This window comes from Protopterus annectens, chromosome 8.part1, assembly GCF_019279795.1.
Source record: "Protopterus annectens isolate FY-2018-M chromosome 8.part1, PAN1.0, whole genome shotgun sequence".
Lineage (NCBI taxonomy): Eukaryota > Metazoa > Chordata > Ceratodontiformes > Protopteridae > Protopterus > Protopterus annectens.
Window position 1 is genome coordinate 499,600,866 of NC_056742.1, and position 21,250 is coordinate 499,622,115.

Here is a 21,250-nt window from a genome sequence, read left to right on the forward strand (position 1 = left end):
TTTTACTTACCTTTGGTATTCTGGCTGACTGAGGGATACCGGGAGCTGGATAACCCATTTGTTAGGACTGCAACAGTGAAACAATGAACATGTATATTTTCCACCCCTAAAGTCTATCAAGTATTCTACTCTCCCCATGTCAATGGGAACTGGGTACATTATTGGATTTGAGGCAGATAATTTGCTGAAATCCAGGGACACCATAGCTGGATTAACTAGAGAATTCTTGAACAGAAAATTAAATGAATCCTTGACCATGTAAAAAATCTACATCCATAATAAAAACACCAAATAGGGCATCCACAACTGGAGGAACAGAAGTGTTCTGGGCTCATGTAGGACCATGAAAGTTTTGCATCTAATAAAAGGATGGAAGCAACTCTCCTCAACCTCGGAAACTGAAAAGAAAATCACCAGCCGAAGAAATATGATGAAAGATTTAAAATAGGATTTTTAATGCTTTAAGCTTCCATGAGCTTTTCGTCAGCATAAATACACCAACTTCATCGTAAAATGAAGAAAACAGAAAGAACGTCACCAAACACGTTCCCCTTAAACACAATTAACGATCACCATTAAAAACACCTTATAAGTCATATAATTACCTTCTACTAACAATGTTTACACCCAACACAATGTAAAAGCAATAAAAATACAATGAAAAATATTAAGCAACTGTGAATGTGTATAATTTCTAATAAATCAATCCAATCTACTACTATGTAAAAGAACTAACATGTTACAAATATACAAATAAAAAATGCTTGCATATATTCAAACATTATAGACAGACTAACCTTCTGTATGTTTTCAAGATCAAGTGTTACTCGAATCGAATGGAAACCTACTCTACGCTGACAACATTTTTTATAAGTATAAAATACTGAAGTAGAAAAATAGTATGTAACGAAAAATGAATATCAACAAAGTACAAACACAAGTGGTTAAACCAGTCTAAATTTTTTTGAAAGTAAGAAAAGAACCTAAGTAAAAGGAATCGTTACCGATTTAAGCTCCTGAGTCTCAACATGCATGTAATGGACAGTTTGCCATTAACACCTTGGTAATGGCAAGCATCCAATCTCAGTTGCCGAATCAATTCCCTAACCTCAAGGATAAGGGAATCCGCCCCACACCTACCATCCAACTGAATTTGATCAATAGCTGTAAATAAAAATGAATGTAGGGGATTCTCCATGACATGTTTTGCTAAGGCATTGTCCAACTTGTCCTTCTTTATAGCGTACAGATGTTCATTGATACGCTCATGAAGTTTTCTGTCGGTTTTACCAACATAGAAAATTGGACAGTGGCTACACTTGGCTAAATAAACAACTCATGAGCTCGAACAGTTGAATCTACCCTGTACTTTGCATCTCAAATTTCTTATGACAAAGGTAGACCCCGTACAAATGCACCTGCAATAATGGCACATTGCATTTAAACATACAGACTCTGGAATCTGCAATCTTAGATTTTCTCTCTAATATGTTTTTTTAAATTTAGACCTCTTCTAAAATTTATCTTAGGGGTTTCCATTCTGTTCTCCCGAATAAATCATTCCTGCATAATCAAATTCCAGTTTTTTATGAAGGATGGAAATAATTTATGATGGATTTATTATAAAGGTTCTTTTCTTAGCTTCAAAAAAATTTAGACTGGTTTAACCACTTGTGTTTGTACTTTGTTGATATTCATTTTTCTTTACATACTATTTTTCTACTTCAGTATTTTATACTTATAAAAAAATGTTGTCAGCGTAGAGTAGGTTTCCATTAGATTAGAGTAACACTTGATCTTGAAAACATACAGAAGGTTAGTCTGTCTATAATGTTTGAATATATGCAAGCATTTTTTATTTGTATATTTGTAACATGTTAGTTCTTTTACATAGTAGTAGATTGGATTGATTTATTAGAAATTATACACATTCACAGTTGCTTAATATTTTTCATTGTATTTTTATTGCTTTTACATTGTGTTGGGTGTAAACGTTGTTAGAAGAAGGTAATTATATGACTTATAAGATGTTTTTAATGGTGAAAGACAAAAAGTAACCAGCCAAACTGTTGATAATATACCAAAATGAACCAGGAATCCAGGACACCAAAGAAAAATACCAAAACAAAAGTCATTTGATTTTTAAAAAAACATTTATACATATTGTTATATAATAATAAAAAGTATATATTTATTTGCTATTTAAGAAATTTAACAATGATTCCTGGTTCATTTTGGTATGTTTTTAATGGTGATCGTTAATTGTGTTTAAGGGTAACGTGTTTGGTGACGTTCTTTCTGTTTTTTTCATTTTCCGATGAAGTTGGTGTATTTATGCTGATGAAAAGCTCGTGGAAGCTTAAAGCATTAAAAATCCTATTTTAAATCTTTCATCATATTTCTTCGGCTGGCGATTTTCTTTTCAGTTTCCGAGGTTGAGGAGAGTTGTTTCCATCCTTTTAAGTGTTTTTTCCTTGCTGCAGTTTTGCATCTAAGCTAGGTTGCAAACCACTCCTTAGACTTTCACTGGACTGCCTACTTCATCTTACAAAGGATATCCACAAGGAAGAAATCTTCTGCAGAAGAGGCAGAATATAATGTGCTCTGTGTGTCTGACTCCTAGGAAGCAGCAAAAATAAACTGACCCACATAGGCCAGTTTATCAGCTTCAGAATCAGATATCAGAGTTCTCTAAAGAAGCTTCCAACTTACCCTTCTCTTGCTAGAAGATACCACAGACGCCAAGTATTTCCATGGATGGATACTTGGGCTTCAGGAAGGAAATAATATTCTGAGCCTAGTGGAAGAGTTGTCAAAAAGCAGCCTGGAAAGTGGAGGAGACTGAGGCATGATTTTTTAGGTCAAGGCAACCTGGTGGGAACAATTTTGACCTTTTGTGTTTTGTGTCTCATACCTTAAGAATGAACCACCTTAGGGGAATCAGACAGCAGGCAGATAACTATGACCTCAAGCTAGTTCCTGGAACCTCATCACAAACAAAGACCATAGGGATTTTGCACTCTCCTTCAGTTACAAGAATGCAGCCCTATGACACGGAGGTCCCCTCAACAATGGAAGGCACAACTATGTCTTCAGTTTGGAAGGATGTATGCACAGCCAGTGGTAAGGAAGCCTACACAACTTTCATGCTAGAGGCCTAACCAAACCTGGATTCTGAAGATGGGGGTGGTGCAGTGCCCACGGGAGAACAGAGTCCTCTACCACAGCATCCTTGATCTTGCTTTTTGGCATACATCTTCAGAGGAATGATCCTAGAGGCCCTGACTGATGTCACAGCGGTAAAGAACAAGGCATGAACCTCTTTATGAGTCACAAACTCTAAGAAACATTTAACTCTTCACCTGATTGTCCCTGTGGTGAAACTTGCACAATCTGCTCAAGTGAACACGTCATACTCTTTCCTAAGGCAGAAAAGACAATGAGAGTAGCAGGTTTTGCCAATAATTTGCTTCCTACAATTTGTACAATTATTAATTTGACAGTTAGAAAATCAGAGAAATACAAGAAAATCTCTCTACTGCGTAGTTCTCTTTCTTCTGGAAGCAGGCTAACTGACAATGCAATAGTCATGTACAGTTAAAAATTATGCAGCAAGAAAGATTTATTGATTGTGTCAGTCAGTGCCGCCTCCTCCTCTTAGACTACAATCTACACAATGCCTTCAGAGACCTCTAAAAGACTAGCTTCCTGGCAGTAGCTCTCCCACACATCAATACAATGCCTTCAGAGACTCCTGAAAGGTTATCTCTTCCTGGCAGTAGCCCCCCCATGTCTATACAATCCTGTCAGAGACGTCTCAAAGGCATGCTTCCTAGCAGTAGCCCCCATATGTCTATACAATGCCTTCAGAGACTCATAAATTTAGAGACCTCTCAAAGGCTTGCTTCCCAGCAGTAGCACCCCACACATCTATACTATGCCTTCAGAGACCTCTCAAAGGCTCGATTCCTAGCAGTAGCTTCCTATCAGTAGCACCTCACACATCTATACAATGCCTTCTACTGTTAGAAGATATACACTGCAAGGGAACAAATTCAGTCATCTGGGTTTTCAGATAATCTTTCATCTTACTTGCCCCAGCCTGATAATCTCTCATCCTTCTAGCCCCAGCCAGATAATCACTTATCCTTCTTGTCCCAGCCGGATAATCTCTCATCCTACTTGTCCCAGCTGGATAACCTCTCATCCTTGTCCCAGGCAGATAATCTCTCATCCTTCTTGCCCCAACAAGGTAATCTCTCATCCTTCTTGCCCCAACCGGATAATCTCTCATCCTTCTTGCTCCAGTCATACTTGCACTGGTGTTGGCTGCTAACAAACAAGCAGAGGGACTCTGAAAGGGCTTTGGGGAGGACTGCTGTGCTGAGATAACCCCTAAAGAACCAAGGGTTATGACACTGAATCTTGTTAATCCAGAATCTTGTCAAATCTCAAAGGCAGATCCATTTTGGAGTGAAGGAGGGTATAACATGCCATAGAGGTGCTCTACAAAGTTTACCTGTAATCAAACTGAATTTTTGCCTATAAAAAAAGCCACCTTAAATATGCAAGGAACTAGAATGCAGGCCTATTTTCTAAGGCTGAAGAGACCCTTATACAAGGAGAATATGCCAACAATGTGATCACGTACACTTAATATATATTTTTTCTTATACAGAACAGTGTCACATTGCATGTCTACCCTGTACCCAAAAATGAGACGTGTCTGCATGTCCTCCCCGCGGTTGAGTGGCCTCCGAAAAATGTGTGTGAATGGGCGTGCCTTCGCTTAAGGTTTGGCATCGGGCTGGCAACTCGGCACCATAAAAATCTACTGCCAATCATTAGCAGATTTGAGTTTTGCTGTGGCGACCCCTAACCGGGAAAAGCCAAAAAGACAAACAACAACTTGATATTTTTTCTGACTTTCCTGCAATACAGCCAGTTCATTTCTACTGATTCATACATACTTGAAATTAAGTTAATAATTTATGTCCTAATAAATTCTACTTTTATACAAAATTCAACATGATGCATGCTAGCTGTTTCAATTTTAGCTTGACTGAAACCTAGAATAGATTTCGAAAGGAGATGTGTTGAGCCAGCTTATCCCCACCTACAGACAAATGCATTGCTTATAATATAAAATATTACATTTTAGCCCAATTGCTCTTACAGGCCCTTTTCAAACATTACATTACATGAAGAGGGTCCCCTGCACCCCTGTGGCAGAAGAGTGCAGCAAAGGACCCATCTGAGTTGGAGATTGTTGGAATAAGGCTCAGTATTGAGCATTTCCATTGGCCAGCTTGTTTGAAAATTGCTCAGCTTGTTTTAAAAAATGGTTCTCACAGTTGCTACACAAGCCCTGCATTTGTATGATTTTGCGCTGGTTCAAACACAGCTCCACAGAGTTTGGCGAGCAATCTGAGGCATCTGTTTGCATGTAGAGCAGCACCGCTCAGTGAAGGCAACCCTGGCAGTTACATATACAAAGGCTAAAGTAGATTTATGTTCCCTTAGAAGCTGCCCTGCTCCAACTGAGGAGTCCCTTAACTCATTAACCCAGAGTACCTTCGCATGGCTCCTCTGTGCTTAACACCGAGCACGCCATGAGAAGATAGGAATTCCATTCTGTTAACCCAGAGTACCTTCTCATGGCTCCTCTGTGCTTAACACCGAGCATGCCATGAGAAGATAGGAATTCCATTCTGTTAACCCAGAGTGCCTTCTCATGGCTCCTCTGTGCTTAACACCGAGCACGCCATGAGAAGATAGGAATTACATTCTGTTAACCCAGAGTACCTTCTCATGGCTCCTCTGTGCTTAACACCGAGCACGCCATGAGAAGATAGGAATTACATTCTGTTAACCCAGAGTGCCTTCTCATGGCTCCTCTGTGCTTAACACCGAGCACGCCATGAGAAGATAGGAATTCCATTCTGTTAACCCAGAGTGCCTTCTCATGGCTCCTCTGTGCTTAACACCGAGCACGCCATGAGAAGATAGGAATTCCATTCTGTTAACCCAGAGTACCTTCGCATGGCTCCTCTGTGCTTAACACCGAGCACGCCATGAGAAGATAGGAATTACATTCTGTTAACCCAGAGTACCTTCTCATGGCTCCTCTGTGCTTAACACCGAGCACGCCATGAGAAGATAGGAATTCCATTCTGTTAACCCAGAGTACCTTCGCATGGCTCCTCTGTGCTTAACACCGAGCACGCCATGAGAAGATAGGAATTACATTCTGTTAACCCAGAGTGCCTTCTCATGGCTCCTCTGTGCTTAACACCGAGCACGCCATGAGAAGATAGGAATTACATTCTGTTAACCCAGAGTGCCTTCTCATGGCTCCTCTGTGCTTAACACTGAGCATGCCATGAGAAGATAGGAATTACATTCTGTTAACCCAGAGTACCTTCGCATGGCTCCTCTGTGCTCAACACCGAGCACGCCATGAGAAGATAGGAATTACATTCTGTTAACCCAGAGTACCTTCGCATGGCTCCTCTGTGCTTAACACCGAGCACGCCATGAGAAGATAGGAATTACATTCTGTTAACCCAGGGTACCTTCTCATGGCTCCTCTGTGCTTAACACCGAGCACGCCATGAGAAGATAGGAATTACATTCTGTTAACCCAGAGTACCTTCGCATGGCTCCTCTGTGCTTAACACCGAGCACGCCATGAGAAGATAGGAATTCCATTCTGTTAACCCAGAGTGCCTTCTCATGGCTCCTCTGTGCTTAACACCGAGCACGCCATGAGAAGATAGGAATTCCATTCTGTTAACCCAGAGTACCTTCGCATGGCTCCTCTGTGCTTAACACCGAGCACGCCATGAGAAGATAGGAATTACATTCTGTTAACCCAGAGTGCCTTCTCCCAGCGCAGTTAACTTTGCAGTCAGATAGTAACTCCACTGCTAAAAATTAAGTTGAAAAAGTAACTAACTGTGTCAGTTACCTTGTCAGCTTAATTTTCAGCATAGTTACGTGGTAGTTATATTTGAGTTTTCGGAGAAAATCGGCTTGCAAGTCACTCTGTACTTTTTTCTCATAGCAAGCTGATTTTAAGCCATTGTGTCCAATCACAGTGTACTTAACTCGTCCACCCAGACCTAAAATCCTTTGTTCCGTCACAATAAATAGCGGTTCCACCAGTAGAAGTTTCCTTTTCTTTTTCCTGCTTTTGCAGTTCTGCTGGATCCGTCTAGTTATCCTGAACGAACCCAGGAGTTTTGCTGCAGTTACGGCAGTTACCATTGTGTCTGCAGAGTCTAGGTTTGCAATTTAGACTGCTTCTATACAAACCTTGAGTGAGGAGGTTAATTGTGCTACATATGAGAACGTATTCTGTGTCCTGTTATTGTGGGGCTGAATAGCCTGATCTATAGATCTTCTCTTGGAATTACTCAATGAGCCGAGCAGTATCATGCTGCCAAATAGCACAGGGCTGTGTGCTTTTACTGGCTTAGATTGGTTACGCCACAAAGGACCATTGTGTTTGCTTTCATGGTGCTGAATAGCCTGATTTACAGATTTCCCTTGAGAATTACTCAGCGAGCAGAGCAGTGTCATACTGCTAAACAGTACAGGGGCGTGTGCTTTGACCAGCTTGTTTGGTTGCGCCGTAAAGGGCAGTTGAGGTGGTTCCTTGCTAGTTAACAGCACTATTTCTACAAAGGAGACTTGGATTACTGAATTTTAGTGTACAGTATACATTTAGCAGCACATATACCATACTTTGGCATAATATTGGTAAGCAGTCTTCTTATGTAGCTACTATTAACTTTTTTCATCGCTAGAACCTTGTTTTCACAAGAGAGACACACTGAGGTTTACAAGGTCCCTTTTTTCTTATGCAATTGTTAATGATCTACTGTAGCATGCCCCATAACTTGACTTTCTGATGTTCGTAATAACATTTCACCAAAAAGTAGTCGTTTTTACACACCGCACCATTTTGTGTGGTATTTTGGAATGTATTACAAGCAAGTGCGGCTATATGTAGATTCTGCTGGGGGCTCTATTTGTGGAGAATTTACAGTAGGTAGGTGTTTCACCTGGTGGGTGTGTCATTTACAATTAATGCTTCTGCATGTACTAAAGGTTCAGAGCCTGGAAACAAAACATGTGAGCAACAAAGGAGATTTGCTAGCAGCTAGTTACCTTTTGGACTGTGTACCAGTCCCTTGTTCTCAGCTTGCTGGATGAAGGAATCACTTGTGCTGTCAAGAGTATGCCACAGCATGATGGAGTGAGCCATGGGCCTTTTAATGGGGCACATGGTCGATCTTTCACTGAAGGCATCCAATCCTTTTTAATTTTTTTTTGCTGCTTACCCATCATTAAATACTAATGTCAGTGTAGTTATCTTCTGGTTAGTAGAATGGGTGGATACCGTGTGACTTGCCATGTGTGTTCCCAGTTGTTCCACTGATAAAGATTCAGGCCTCATAAAAGAGTGACTACATTGTACGCTTTATCCTTTCTTGCATATAAAGTATGTAGTTTAGCACACAGGGTTAATACAGCATTCTAACAGAGAAATACATTTTCTTATGAAATTGTTAATGATCTACTATATCATGTCTCATAACTTGGCTTTCTCACGTTAGTAATAATGTCTCACCAAAAAGCAGTCGTTTTACATACTATTACAAGCAAGCTATACATAGATTCTGCTGGGAGCTCACTTTATTTGTGGAGGGTTTACAGTTGGTACGTGTTTTACCTGGTGGGTGTGTCATTTGGAATTAATGCTTCTGCATGTACTAAAGAATTTACAGGAGTTTGCCAGTGCGCTGGCTGTGAAAATCAAATTCAACTATCTTTGTAAGAGATGGCTTGGGGAAAGAAGGCTCTTGCAATTCAATTATGTGAAAAATACATTTTTTAGTTCATATAGATCTGTATAGCTTGTGTGATGTAACCCCAGTTGTACATGTAAGAAGATACTGTTTTAAACATAATCGGTACTGTTATTCAAGAAGCTGGAACATAATACACAGTTGAACAGACATTTACATTAAATCTTTCTTAACACCATATTTCCTTACTTACGTTACGGTTTGTTTTTGTGCTGTATCTGGATCTTTGGCTGGGTAGAATGCCACCATTTGCCCCATGGTCAGGTTCTCTAGAATGTCAACACGATATTCTGTAGGAGTAAAAATTGGTGATTCATTCACATCAGTAACGGATACGGTGATGGTTGAAGTTGACGTCGAAAGATTAGGAATTGAGAAGGGTGCTTGATTCTTAACGATTACAATAAGAGTATACTTGCTTGTAGTTTCAAAGTCCAATTCCTAACGACATAAGTTAGGGTTGTCAAAATGAAAACAAATCTTTGTTAAGCCAGTTTAGAAGATTGTTAGACTGTACAAATTTAACTGGACTATAAAATGTGCTATATTTGGATAACTTTAACTAAACTGTAAAATGTGTTATGTTTGTATAATGTTATGATGACTCCTGTTGTATATATAACCACTTTTGGAGCTTTTCTCCCCAGGCCTCCGCTGAAAATGGACATGTATCCAGTCAGACTAACACAGTCAACAAATGTATTTATTTTTATTTATTTATTGACATTTGTTAACCGGGTTTGTCCAACTGGGCTTGTGGCCCATTTTCAGTGGGGACCCGAGGAGAAAAGCTCCAGTAGTACATTTTTAAACCAGTACAATTTTAAACAATATTGATATAATAGCACTTATAACAAAAAACAAATATAAAATAAAATAAATACACAGCATCCATCAGGAATAGTTACCATAAAACAAAGTAATAAACAGAGGTTACAGTTTTTAAAAGAACAATACATTCTTCATCACTGCCTCCAGAAAGCTCAAACACCATCACAAAACACAAATACTGCTGAAGAAAACCCTCCGGAGCCTATTTCACCCTCGGCTTCAGAGTACAGAGACAAAAAACATCCAGCACATCCCCTCCTGAGTCATTAATTATCCTGCCAAAACTCCTTTTGAGGTTTTCTGAAAAATATAGTAAATGATCATCACATTTATCAGACACCCAGGCTTTTGCTTAGATGAACACAAATACTGCTTTCCTGTCCTGTTCCTATACATCAGTCAGAGATGGAGGCTTTGCTGCTACATTTGCACGAAGGCGTCTTTCTTTATCTTGTGTTCTTCCCTCACTGCTCGAAATAACTAGTGGGCCTTAGAATTACTGATACAGCGAGCACTGAATGCTTACCTGGCAACACCTCAGAGCACTGAATGCTTACCTGGCAACACCTCATTGCTACTGCATCATCTCCTGATGTCCTGAATGGAATCTGCATGGAGCAAGTATCCCTAACCTCCTCAATATGCAACAACGGGAGCTGAACTCAACATCTTAAGATTACTTTTGTATTTTCCAGGTTTGCCCAGGTTCTGCTTCAACATCAGCAAGCAGTTATCAGCAAGATACGATTTGTTAATGAACTGCAGTTTCTCTTGTTCTGTGTCCATAACATATGGCTTTAGGTCCAAAACATGACCACAAAACTGAAGAGTAACCTTTGGCCTGAGGTAATCTGGTATCAACGTACTTTTGATCATCCTTGTATGAACATGGGGGTTGCTGTAAACAATCAACGATTAGCACAGACGTCCAGTAACAAACCAACTCTGAAGTACAGATCAGACATGCTGTTCTACAAAACATGCACATCTCTACCTATATCCACCGCACTGAAGTCTACCAATAAGGGTATTGTATTCATTAGCAGGCAACCTATCAATTACTGCACAAATACTCCACAAGACAGACTGCAGTCAGTCACGGCACAAATACGCCATAAGACAGACTTTGCAAGGACAAACAGCAGGCAGTTCTCGCTTATACAACTTGTAGTTGCATTCAGGAGATCAAACATAAGATGACCTTCCCACACATGTAACTTTAATAGCTAAACATTTAAATTATGAGCATTGTGCATATTTTCCTCTGCCTCCAAGTAATATATAAATATATATTTAACTGTCCTCAAGATCAGCCTAATTCCAACATGATGAGCAAGCTGGCATTGACTGCTCACTGCCACCCAGCCCACTCACTCCTTCCTGCCTTTGTGCCACTAGTCGAGCACGGGTTATCTGTGCTGCAGTCATAGTTCTATCCCTCTATCCTACAGGCCTTGCCTCGGGTGTTTGTACTGACTACTTGTCGCAAAAATGTAAGCAAAACAGCTCCTTAATGCTGCAGATGCAAAATGAACAATGTAGGGAGATGGAGGGAGTCTTGTTTTACAAAGCTGTGAGCAGCCTGGCCCTGTGTTCACTCAACCCTTCTAACTCCTCCCAAGAATGGATCATTCCAAAATGAGAATTCCACAGTACTTCCACAATGATTGACAAGCACAGCTTGTTGATGCAGCAGTTGAGTTCCTGCCGGGGTGCACATCAGCAGAGCTTGGAGTAGGCATATCCATGAGGGATTTGCTGGGGGGAGGGGGTCACACTCTTGGCTGTCTGTTCACTATCTCAGACAGAAAAATGGGATCCTAGTCTGAACTTCACCGTAGACAGTGAATACCTTTATATGGGAATACAGCTCCAAAACGGGGACTGTAGGCTGATGGTACACGAAGTGACAAAGAGCCTGGAATAATGATGTCAGGCTGATGATGTAATTGTAAACACAGGGAAATGGAAGTATTGTACCTAGAATGTTGGATCATTTCATCCATGGCCATGGGCAATGGGGTATATGGTGCATTGCCCCACTGCCATACTAGTTCAACCAGACACCACCCTTCCCCTCCTTGGACAATGTCCTCCAACAAGACATACCCAATCTTCACAAGTGGCACCATGAAGAATGCCCACATAATCGCCCCCATATCCTCAGGTCAGCTGCTACTACTGGCATGCACAGGTGAGCTGCTACTACTGGCATGCACTTGGTGAACACCGGGGGGGGGGGGTTGTGGTGAGACCAAAGGGTAGAGCTCTGAACTGAAAATGACAAGCCTCCTAGGTTGAAGTGCAAACATCTCTGAGATGCTTTAGCTATTTTGATATGAAGATAAGCATCTTGAAGATCTTGTGTAATGTGTAAAGTCAGTTTGTCAAAAATCTGTGTAGTAGGATGAATGTGGGCATTATAAAATATATGGATTTTAGTAAATTTTATCTATTGAAAATGTTGCTATGACAGGATAATAACCAATTAATATAATTAATATGGGTATGGAGGTGTAGGGAGTTTTGCATAAGAAATGATAAAAAGAAGTGCTAGAGAAATTAAAGCAGTCATTGTGGCCAAAAGGATGTGGAGATAAAATCACTGGTGTATGTTTTGTTCATATTATAAAAAAGTATACATTTGTTATTATAAATACTGTTATTAATTGATTAAATTAAACAAAAATCCATAATCTTGCTGCCAGGATACTTCTGATTGTACATTATGAAGACAGTGGGGGCAGGAATGGGAAGGTTAGTGCATTATGGAGGCAGTGGGGGTATGGAAAGGTTAGTGCATCGTGGAGGCAGTAGGGGGATGGGAACATTGGTGCATCACGGAAGCAGTGGAGGATGGGAACCTCGGTTCATCACGGAGGCAGTGGAGGATGAGAACCTCGGTGCATCTCTGAGGCAGAGTGGTATGGGAATGCCGGTGCATCTCAGCGTAAGTGGGGGGATGGGAACATCGGTGCATCACGGAGGCAGTGGAGGATGAGAACCTTGGTGCATCACGAAGGCAGGGGGGGGGTGGGAATGTCGGTGCATCACGGAGGCAGTGGGGGGGTGGGAACGTCAGTGCATCACTGAGGCAGTGGGGGAATGGGAACGTCGGTGCATCACGGAGGCAATGGGGGATGGGAACGTCGGTGCATCACGGAGGCAGTGGGGGATGGGAACGTCGGTGCATCACGGAGGCAGTGGGGGATGGGAACGTCGGTGCATCACAGAGGCAGTGGGGGATGGGAATGTCGGTGCATCACGGAGGCAGTGCGGGGATGGGAACGTCGGTGCATCACGGAGGCAGTGGGGGATGGGAACGTCGGTGCATCATGGAAGCAGTGGGGGATGGGAACGTCGGTGCATCATGGAGGCAGTGGGGGGATGGGAACGGTGCATTGCGGAGGCAGTGGGGGGATGGGAACGGTGCATCGCGGAGGCAGTGGGGGGATGGGAACGGTGCATAGCGGAGGCAGTGGGGGGATGGGAATGTCGGTACATAGCAGAGGCAGTGGAGGATGGGAACATTAGTGCATCACGGAGGCAGTGGGGGATGGGAAGATTAGTGCATCACAGAGGCAGTGGGGGATGGGAAGGTTAGTGCATCACAGAGGCAGTGGGGGATGGGAAGGTTAGTGCATCACAGAGGCAGTGGGGGATGGGAAGGTTAGTGCATCACGGAGGCAGTGGGGGAGATACCATCATGGAGGCAGTGGGTGAGGATGGGAAGGTCAGCACGTCACAGAGGCAGTGGGTGAGGATGGGAAGGTAAGCACATCACAGAGGCAGTGTGTGAGGATGGGAAGGTCAGCGCATCACAGAGGCAGTGGGGGAGCATTGGGAAGGTCAGTGCATCACAGAGGCAGTGGGGGAGGATGTGAAGGTCAATGCGTCACAGAGGCAGTGCGCAAGGATGGGAAGGTCAATGCGTCACAGAGGCAGTGCACAAGGATGGGAAGGTCAGCACATCATGGAGGCAGTGGGTGAGGATGGGAAAGTCAGCACATCACAGAGGCAGTGTGTGAGGATAGGAAGTTCAGCGCATCACAGAGGCAGTGGGGGATGGGAAGGTCAGCGCATCACAGAGGCAGTGGAGGAGGATGGGAAGGTCTGTGCATCACAGAGGCAGTGCGCGTAAGGATGGGAAGGTCAGCACATCACAGAGGCAGTGGGTGAGGATGGGAAGTTCAGCACATCACAGAGGCAGTGGGTGAGGATGGGAAGTTCAGCACATCACAGAGGCAGTGGGTGAGGATGGGAAGTTCAGCACATCACAGAGGCAGTGTGTGAGGATGGGAAGGTCAGCACATCACAGAGGGTGAGGATGGGAAGGTCAGTGCATCACAGAGGCAGTGGGTGAGGATGGGAGGTCAGCACGTCACAGAGGTAGTGGATAAGGATGGAAAGGTCAGTGCATCACAGAGGCAGAGGGTGAGGATGGGAAGGTCAGCACATCACAGAGGGTGAGGATGGGAAGGTCAGTGCATCACAGAGGCAGTGGGTGAGGATGGGAAGGTCAGTGCATCACAGAGGCAGTGGGTGAGGATGGGAAGGTCAGTGCATCACAGAGGCAGTGGGGGAGGATGGGAAGGTCAGTGCATCACAGAGGCAGTAGGTGAGGATGGGAAGGTCAGCGCATCACAGAGGCAGTGGGTGAGGATGGCAAAGTTAGCTCATCACAGAAGCAGTGGGTGAGGATGGGAAGGTTAGCATGTCACAGAGGCAGTGGGTGAGGATGGGAAGGTTAGCGTGTCACAGAGGCAGTCGGTAAGGATGGGAAGGTCAGTACATCACAGAGGCAGTGGGTGAGGATGGGAAGGTCAGCACATCACACAGGGTGAGGATGGGAAGGTCAGTGCATCACAGAGGCAGTGGGTGAGGATGGGAGGTCAGCACGTCACAGAGGTAGTGGATAAGAATGGAAAGGTGAGTGCATCACAGAGGCAGAGGGTGAGGATGGGAAGGTCAGCTCATCACAGAGGCAGTGGGTAAGGGTGGGAAGGTCAGCATGTTACAGAGGCAGTGGGTAAGGGTGGGAAGGTCAGCGCATCACAGAGGCAGTGGGTGAGGATGGGAAGGTCAGTGCATCACAGAGGCAGTGGGTGAGGATGGGAAGGTCAGCGCATCACAGAGGCAGTGGGTGAGGATGGGAAGGTCAGCGCATCACAGAGGCAGTGGGTGAGGATGGGAAGGTCAGCGCATCACAGACAGTGGGTGAGGATGGGAAGGTCAGCGCATCACAGAGGCAGTGGGGGAGGATGGGAAGGTCAGCGCATCACAGAGGCAGTGGGGGAGGATGGGAAGGTCAGCGCATCACAGAGGCAGTGGGGGAGGATGGGAAGGTCAGCGCATCACAGAGGCAGTGGGGGAGGATGGGAAGGTCAGTGCATCACAGAGGCAGTGGGGGAGGATGGGAAGGTCAGCGCATCACAGAGGCAGTGGGTGAGGATGGGAAGGTCAGCGCATCACAGAGGCAGTGGGTAAGGATGGGAAGGTCAGAGCATCACAGAGGCAGAGGGTGAGAATGGGAAGGTCAGCACATCACAGAGAGTGAGTATGGGAAGGTCAGCACATCACAGAGGGTGAGTATGGGAAGGTCAGCACATCACAGAGGCAGTGGGTGAGGATGGGCAGGTCAGCGCATCACAGAGGCAGTGGGTGAGGATGGGCAGGTCAGCGCATCTCAGAGGCAGTGGGTGAGGATGGGCAGGTCAACATGTCACATTGGCAGTGGGTGAGGATGGGAAGGTCAGTGCATCACAGAGGAAGTGGGTGAGGATGGGAAGGTCAGCACATCACAGAGGCAGAGGGTGAGGATGGGAAGGTCAGGGCATCACAGAGGCAGTGGGTGAGGATGGGAAGGTCAGTGCATCACAGAGGCAGTGGGTGAGTATGGGAAGGTCAGTGCATCACAGAGGCAGTGGGTGAGGATGGGAAGGTCTGTGCATCACAGAGGGTGAGGATTGGAAGGTCAGCATGTCACTGAAGCAGTGGGTGAGGATGGGAAGGTCAGCACATCACAGAGGCAGTGGGTGAGGTTGGGAAGGTCAGCAAGTCACAGAGTCAGTGGGTGAGGATGGGAAGGTCAGCATGTCACAGAGGCAGTGGGTGAGGATGGGAAGGTCAGCATGTCACAGAGGCAGTGGGTGAGGATGGGAAGGACAGCGCATCACAGAGGCAGTGGGTGAGGTTGGGAAGGTCAGCGCATCACAGAGGCAGTGGGTGAGGATGGGAAGTTCAGTGCATCACAGAGGCAGTGGGTGAGGATGGGAAGTTCAGTGCATCACAGAGGCAGTGGGTGAGGTTGGGAAGGTCAGTGCATCACAGAGGCAGTGGGTGAGGATGGGAAGTTCAGTGCATCACAGAGGCAGTGGGTGAGGATGGGAAGTTCAGTGCATCACAGAAGCAGTGGGTGAGGATGGGAAGTTCAGTGCATCACAGAAGCAGTGGGTGAGGATGGGAAGGTCAGCGCATCACAGAGGCAGTGGGTAAGGATGGGAAGGTCAGCATGTCACAGAGGCAGTGGGTAAGGATGGGAAGGCCAATGCATCACAGAAGTAGTAGGGGAGGAAGGGAAGCTCAGCACATCACCGAAGCAATGGAGGAGGATGGGAACCTCAACACATCACAGAGAAAGTGGGAGAGATGCCATCACTTTGGCAGTGGGTGAGGATGGGAAGGTCAGCGCATCATTGAGGCAGTGGGTGAGGATGGGAAGATCAGCCCATCAGGGAGGCAGTCGAAGATGGGAAGGTCAGCTCATCACAAAGGCAGTTGGTGAGAATGAGGAGGTTAGCGCATCACAGAGGAAGTGGGTGAGGATGGGAAGGTCAGCGCATCACAGAGGCAGTGGGGAGATGGGAAGGTCAGCGCATCACAGAGGCAGTGGGGAGATGGGAAGGTTAGTGCATCATGGAGGCAGTGGGGGGGATGGGAAGGTTAGTGCATCACGGAGGCAGTAGGCGGATGGGAAGGTCAGTTCATCACAGAGACAATGGAGGTGATAGGAAGGTTACTGCCTCATGGAGGTAGTGGGTGAAAATGAGGTTAGTAAAGAAAAGTGTTACAGAGGACACTGTTGGTGATAGTTTTGATACTGGTGAAGTTTTGGCTGAAGAAGATGAATGGTTATGGTCAGATACTGTGCACCACAATGAAAAAGTTAGAGTTAGGAGGGGCTGGGAATTAACTGCAGATCTGATCTTAGCTTTGTGTTCATGTGGTGTGCAGCTTTGTTCAAGTCCCATGACAGTGCAGCAGAGCTGAAGTGTTGTAAGAAGTGACAGATGATTTTTCAGCAACTTTTGGCAGGCCAAAGTGATATCAACGCTTGTAAAGATGCCAAAGACAGTTTCAGATTGGAGTGATGTAATGCAGCAACTGAGAAAAAGTGTGTTAAAAAGATCCTGGACAGAAGGACCAATGAAGTTTTTTTTGTCAAGTATTTACAAGTGGACACAGCCCCATGGATCGCTAGCATTTCTAGAATGAGGTAATTGCTCCTTTGGGGATTTCTATTTCTCAGGTATGAGCAGTTCACTTTACAATGGAAACAATAAATAACTTGTGTCTACAAAGTGAGAAAGCGTTAGTTCCAACTATGAGGAAAAATGCAACATTGTGTCCTTCTGTTTGATTAACATCTGAATAAATGGGGAAAGGGATAGATCTGAACAAAAGACACAGTGAATTATCAAGACATTCTACAGTTGTGCAGCAGATAATTAAATATAACTTGAGTATATGGGTCTGGAGGGTGGGAAGCTTATGAACTTGTTACTGAAAATTTTTTTTTTTTTTTTTTTTTTAAACATGATGCAAATCAAATAACTAGTGTAGTGAGGTGTGTTTTCTGTTATTCAGCACATAAAATTTATCTTGTATGCTGGTGAAGTAAGACATTTTAGAAAGAGCTCTCCACAGTTAATTTGTGTCGAATATGGGATAGGGCAACATTAGAAGAATTGTGTTAAAAATTATGCAAAATGGAGGAAGGCTAATTATTTTTAATCATAGTGATACATGTGAAAACATTAAAATAAGGATGGTAAAGTCCATGAAGTTCTGTGTTTGAACCCAGAATCAGTAGTATTTTTACAGGAGGGCAATACTAAAGCTCGTTTTGGGCCAAATCATTCTGGGAATGTTACTGCTACCGGAAAGAAGTTCCAGGTATTAGTAATGGGAACCGAAGGAAACAAATGATACAAAAAATATTGAAGTGGAACTAAAGGGAGTTGGGGGAAAACTGAAGGGGAGAAAACTTCAGAGGTTATGGGTACCTAAAACCTAGAAATTATTACTCAAAACATTACCAGTCTTATATCACCAGATAGATGAAGGGTTTTGGTAAATTGATTAATCATTATGATGTGCATAACTACGTGCTGCAAGATGTGAGGAAAGGCTCTGCGGATGAACAAGAATATGTGGCTGCGAGCTTAGTAGGCAAAGGATATATGACTTTTGGCTCAGATAAATGTTCAGGGATGACTTTTGTTTTAGATAAATCACTAAAAATGCACAGACACAAGTGGTTGAAATAGCCACAGTATTAAATAGATTTAGAATAGCTGGGTCATAACTGGAGACCGATAAATGTATATGCCCAGCAATACCTCTGGGAATGAAAAAATTATGGGGGATTTGGCTACAAAATATCTTTTTGATTATATTGGGTGACTAATCTGAAAACAAATTAGTCACACCATATAAACAAAAAGATAATCTGAATTAAAAAAAATTTCAAAGAAAGGAGTCTGAAGTAAATGATGCTATATTTTGTAAAATACTAATTAAGTACAGATTACAGTTTTAGAAGTTTAGTGGACAGTTCTTACAAAGGTCCATTTTGAAGCACAACTTAGACCTATGGATAGGAAAGAGAAAATTTACCCCAAGACTGCCCCCTGCACTACTAACACACCGAGGTAGCTCCTGAATGTTATATCCCTTGCATGGGTCCCCTCAATTTATTTATGGTACGATCCCAGTTATCTCATTAGGGGTAATACATAATTATTGCCCTTGGAATAGGTAAGCCTAACCTATAACCAGATGAGACGGGTTATTTTGAGGACTGAAAGGGAAATAAGGGGTTAAAAAGGCCCGTGTGAGCGGCTAGCCTAGTACTTGTCTATGAACCTATATGGACTGTATCATTTTCTCCAACATTTTAGGTTCTGGATTGATAACTTGGCTCAAAGTAAACTCTGATACCACATTACGCTTCAAAGAAGGATTAGTACTTAATTTGTGGAAAATGAGATAAGGCTGACCCTACTATAAGAGCTTAGACCTCACAGATACCCTTCTGGCAAAGTGGGCATCTCAAGACCATCTGTGTGTTTGTCTGTACATATAACCATAAAGTAAACAAAGCCAACATACACTGCACCACAAAGTGAAGGGAATGAGTGTAACAAAGTGATGAAAAAGTTGCTGTGCTCGCTAAAGCCAAAAACACAGTCCCCATGAGTCCCAACAACATTCCAGGATGCTTCTTAAACAGCTGAAAAACAGAATCACAAGAATTAGTTTCTCTCACCCAAAATTAAGATAAGGAGGAGCCACCCGTTTTCTAGGAGGCTTGGTGTGTAATACCCCTTTTAAAAAAAACTTCACATGAGATTGCATTGAAAGAGGGGAATCCATGTAAATCCATGCTGAAATATTTTACAAATGAACCTTGAGAGAAGTAAGACAGGCCAGTGGATAGTAACTCACAAATCATGTAGAAAGTACAGTTGTGCAAGTTGCAATTTCACATAACGGTAGATGTTTGAATCCCTCATTGCTACAGTAGCCTTTAGACTATATTGGTTGCTTCCATGGTTAGAAACAACTGGCCAATTTTACAAAGCTCTGCCCCTACCCACCTACACAGACCTTCACTCTGACTGCTGACCGGCTAGCTCCAGGGAGGGAGATCAGCAGTCAGAGTGAAGATTTCTTCGCAGCTTTCTCGACCATACAGAGACAGATGGCAAGAGAGACAATGGAGAAGAGCCTAACAATTTTGTACTGAATAACCATTAATAACCATGAAAAATACAAAGCAGAAATGTACAAAGCCCTCCTTTACACCCCCCACTACAACCATACAGAAGAGAAGGGGGGTGGAGGGTGGGTGCAGCTACTGGTGGAGTGAGGAATTCAAACATCTACTGTTAGAGATAGGTGCAACTTACACAACTGTACTGTGTTCCTCATTCACACTGCAACAGTAGCCTTTACACTACATGGATTGATTACCAAAGCCTATCCAACCTGGTAGGAGGAAGGATATGGCTCCACGAGTTCCTGGAAAATGGTCCTAGCAAAGCTAGCTCTGGACCTGGAAAATGAATCTAGTTTGTAACACTTATGTACAGAGGACATTATAAATGTCTCTAGAAAGCTTCTAGAGTCCACCCCATTCCAGTATGTCACTGAAGAAAAGGGTCTAGCAGAACGTGCCTTGATGCTGCCCTGGAATGGTTTTGCCATGGTGGTCAGAACAAAATGGAATAGCTGAGGGCAACCACCTGAAAATTGTATGTTTACACACAGGGTGTCCCTTTTTTGTCCCTTGATAAGAAATAAATTGCTGAGCACCTTTTCCTAAATGACTTTGTTCTGTCCAGAGTGTATCTGTGTTACCTATGCATATCCTGAGAATGACAAATATTCTCTTTCTGGTTCTTAGTTTCTGAATACAAAACTGGCAGATTTGATTGCTTGATTCCAAATAAACTCTGGAACCATTTTGGGCATGAACAAGGAGTATGTGCGTAATATGACTCCATCTCTGTGGAATATGAAGCAAGGTTCACCCACCACGAGAGCCTGCAACTCTGATACCCTTCTTGCAGATGTCTTAGCAGTGATGAGTACAGCTTTCAAAGTCAAGAACCTTAAATCAACTTGATGAGCATGTTGAAAAGGTGACGGTCAACTTCTCCAGTACAAAGTTGAGCTCCCAAGGACAAGCAACCTGTTTTCAAGTAGGTCTCAGGTGTAAAACCTCTGAGAAACTGTTTTACCATTGAACTCAACCCACGTACACAATACAAGAATAAAAAACTGTTTAAATCCCAATGAGTAAGAGGCACAACTGAAATTAATTTGAACAGTACGAGTAAAAACACAGGTTTAATCCTGTGTTTTTACTCATCCTGTTTGAATTAATTTCAGTTGTACCTCTTGCTCGTTGGGATTTAAACTGTTTTACCATGCACAGAGAGGAAAGAGGAGGATCCATGGGTAGACATGCTGAAATGGATGCAAGATTAACTTTATAGAGGAGTAATAGGTCAGGGGAAAGTAACTCACAAATATTTGAGCAGCAGTGGTACAAATCCCTGTCGGGCCCCTAGTTATTGGACATAAACCAACTAGAAAATCACCTCCACTTAGCAATATGTCATTATCTAGTAGCAGATTTTTTCTCATTTATTTCATGAGGACGTGCCAACGTGGGACTGGAGAAAGGAGATTCTGCTGATAGGTTTGACTGTAACTAGGGATGTAACTAGGGATACAGACAAAAGGGAAGAAGG

At 43.5% G+C, this 21,250-nt stretch overlaps 1 protein-coding gene across 1 annotated transcript in view; it reads right to left on the minus strand.

Moving 5' to 3' along the window:
• The window catches only part of LOC122810420 (B-cadherin-like), a 494,197-nt gene that overhangs the window by 162,248 nt on the left and 310,699 nt on the right, over window positions 1–21,250 (minus strand). Inside the window, exon 5 of the mRNA XM_044082032.1 lies at window positions 9,070–9,317. Within this exon, the coding sequence (XP_043937967.1) occupies window positions 9,070–9,317 (248 nt within the window). The remainder of the gene's footprint in view (window positions 1–9,069; window positions 9,318–21,250) is intronic.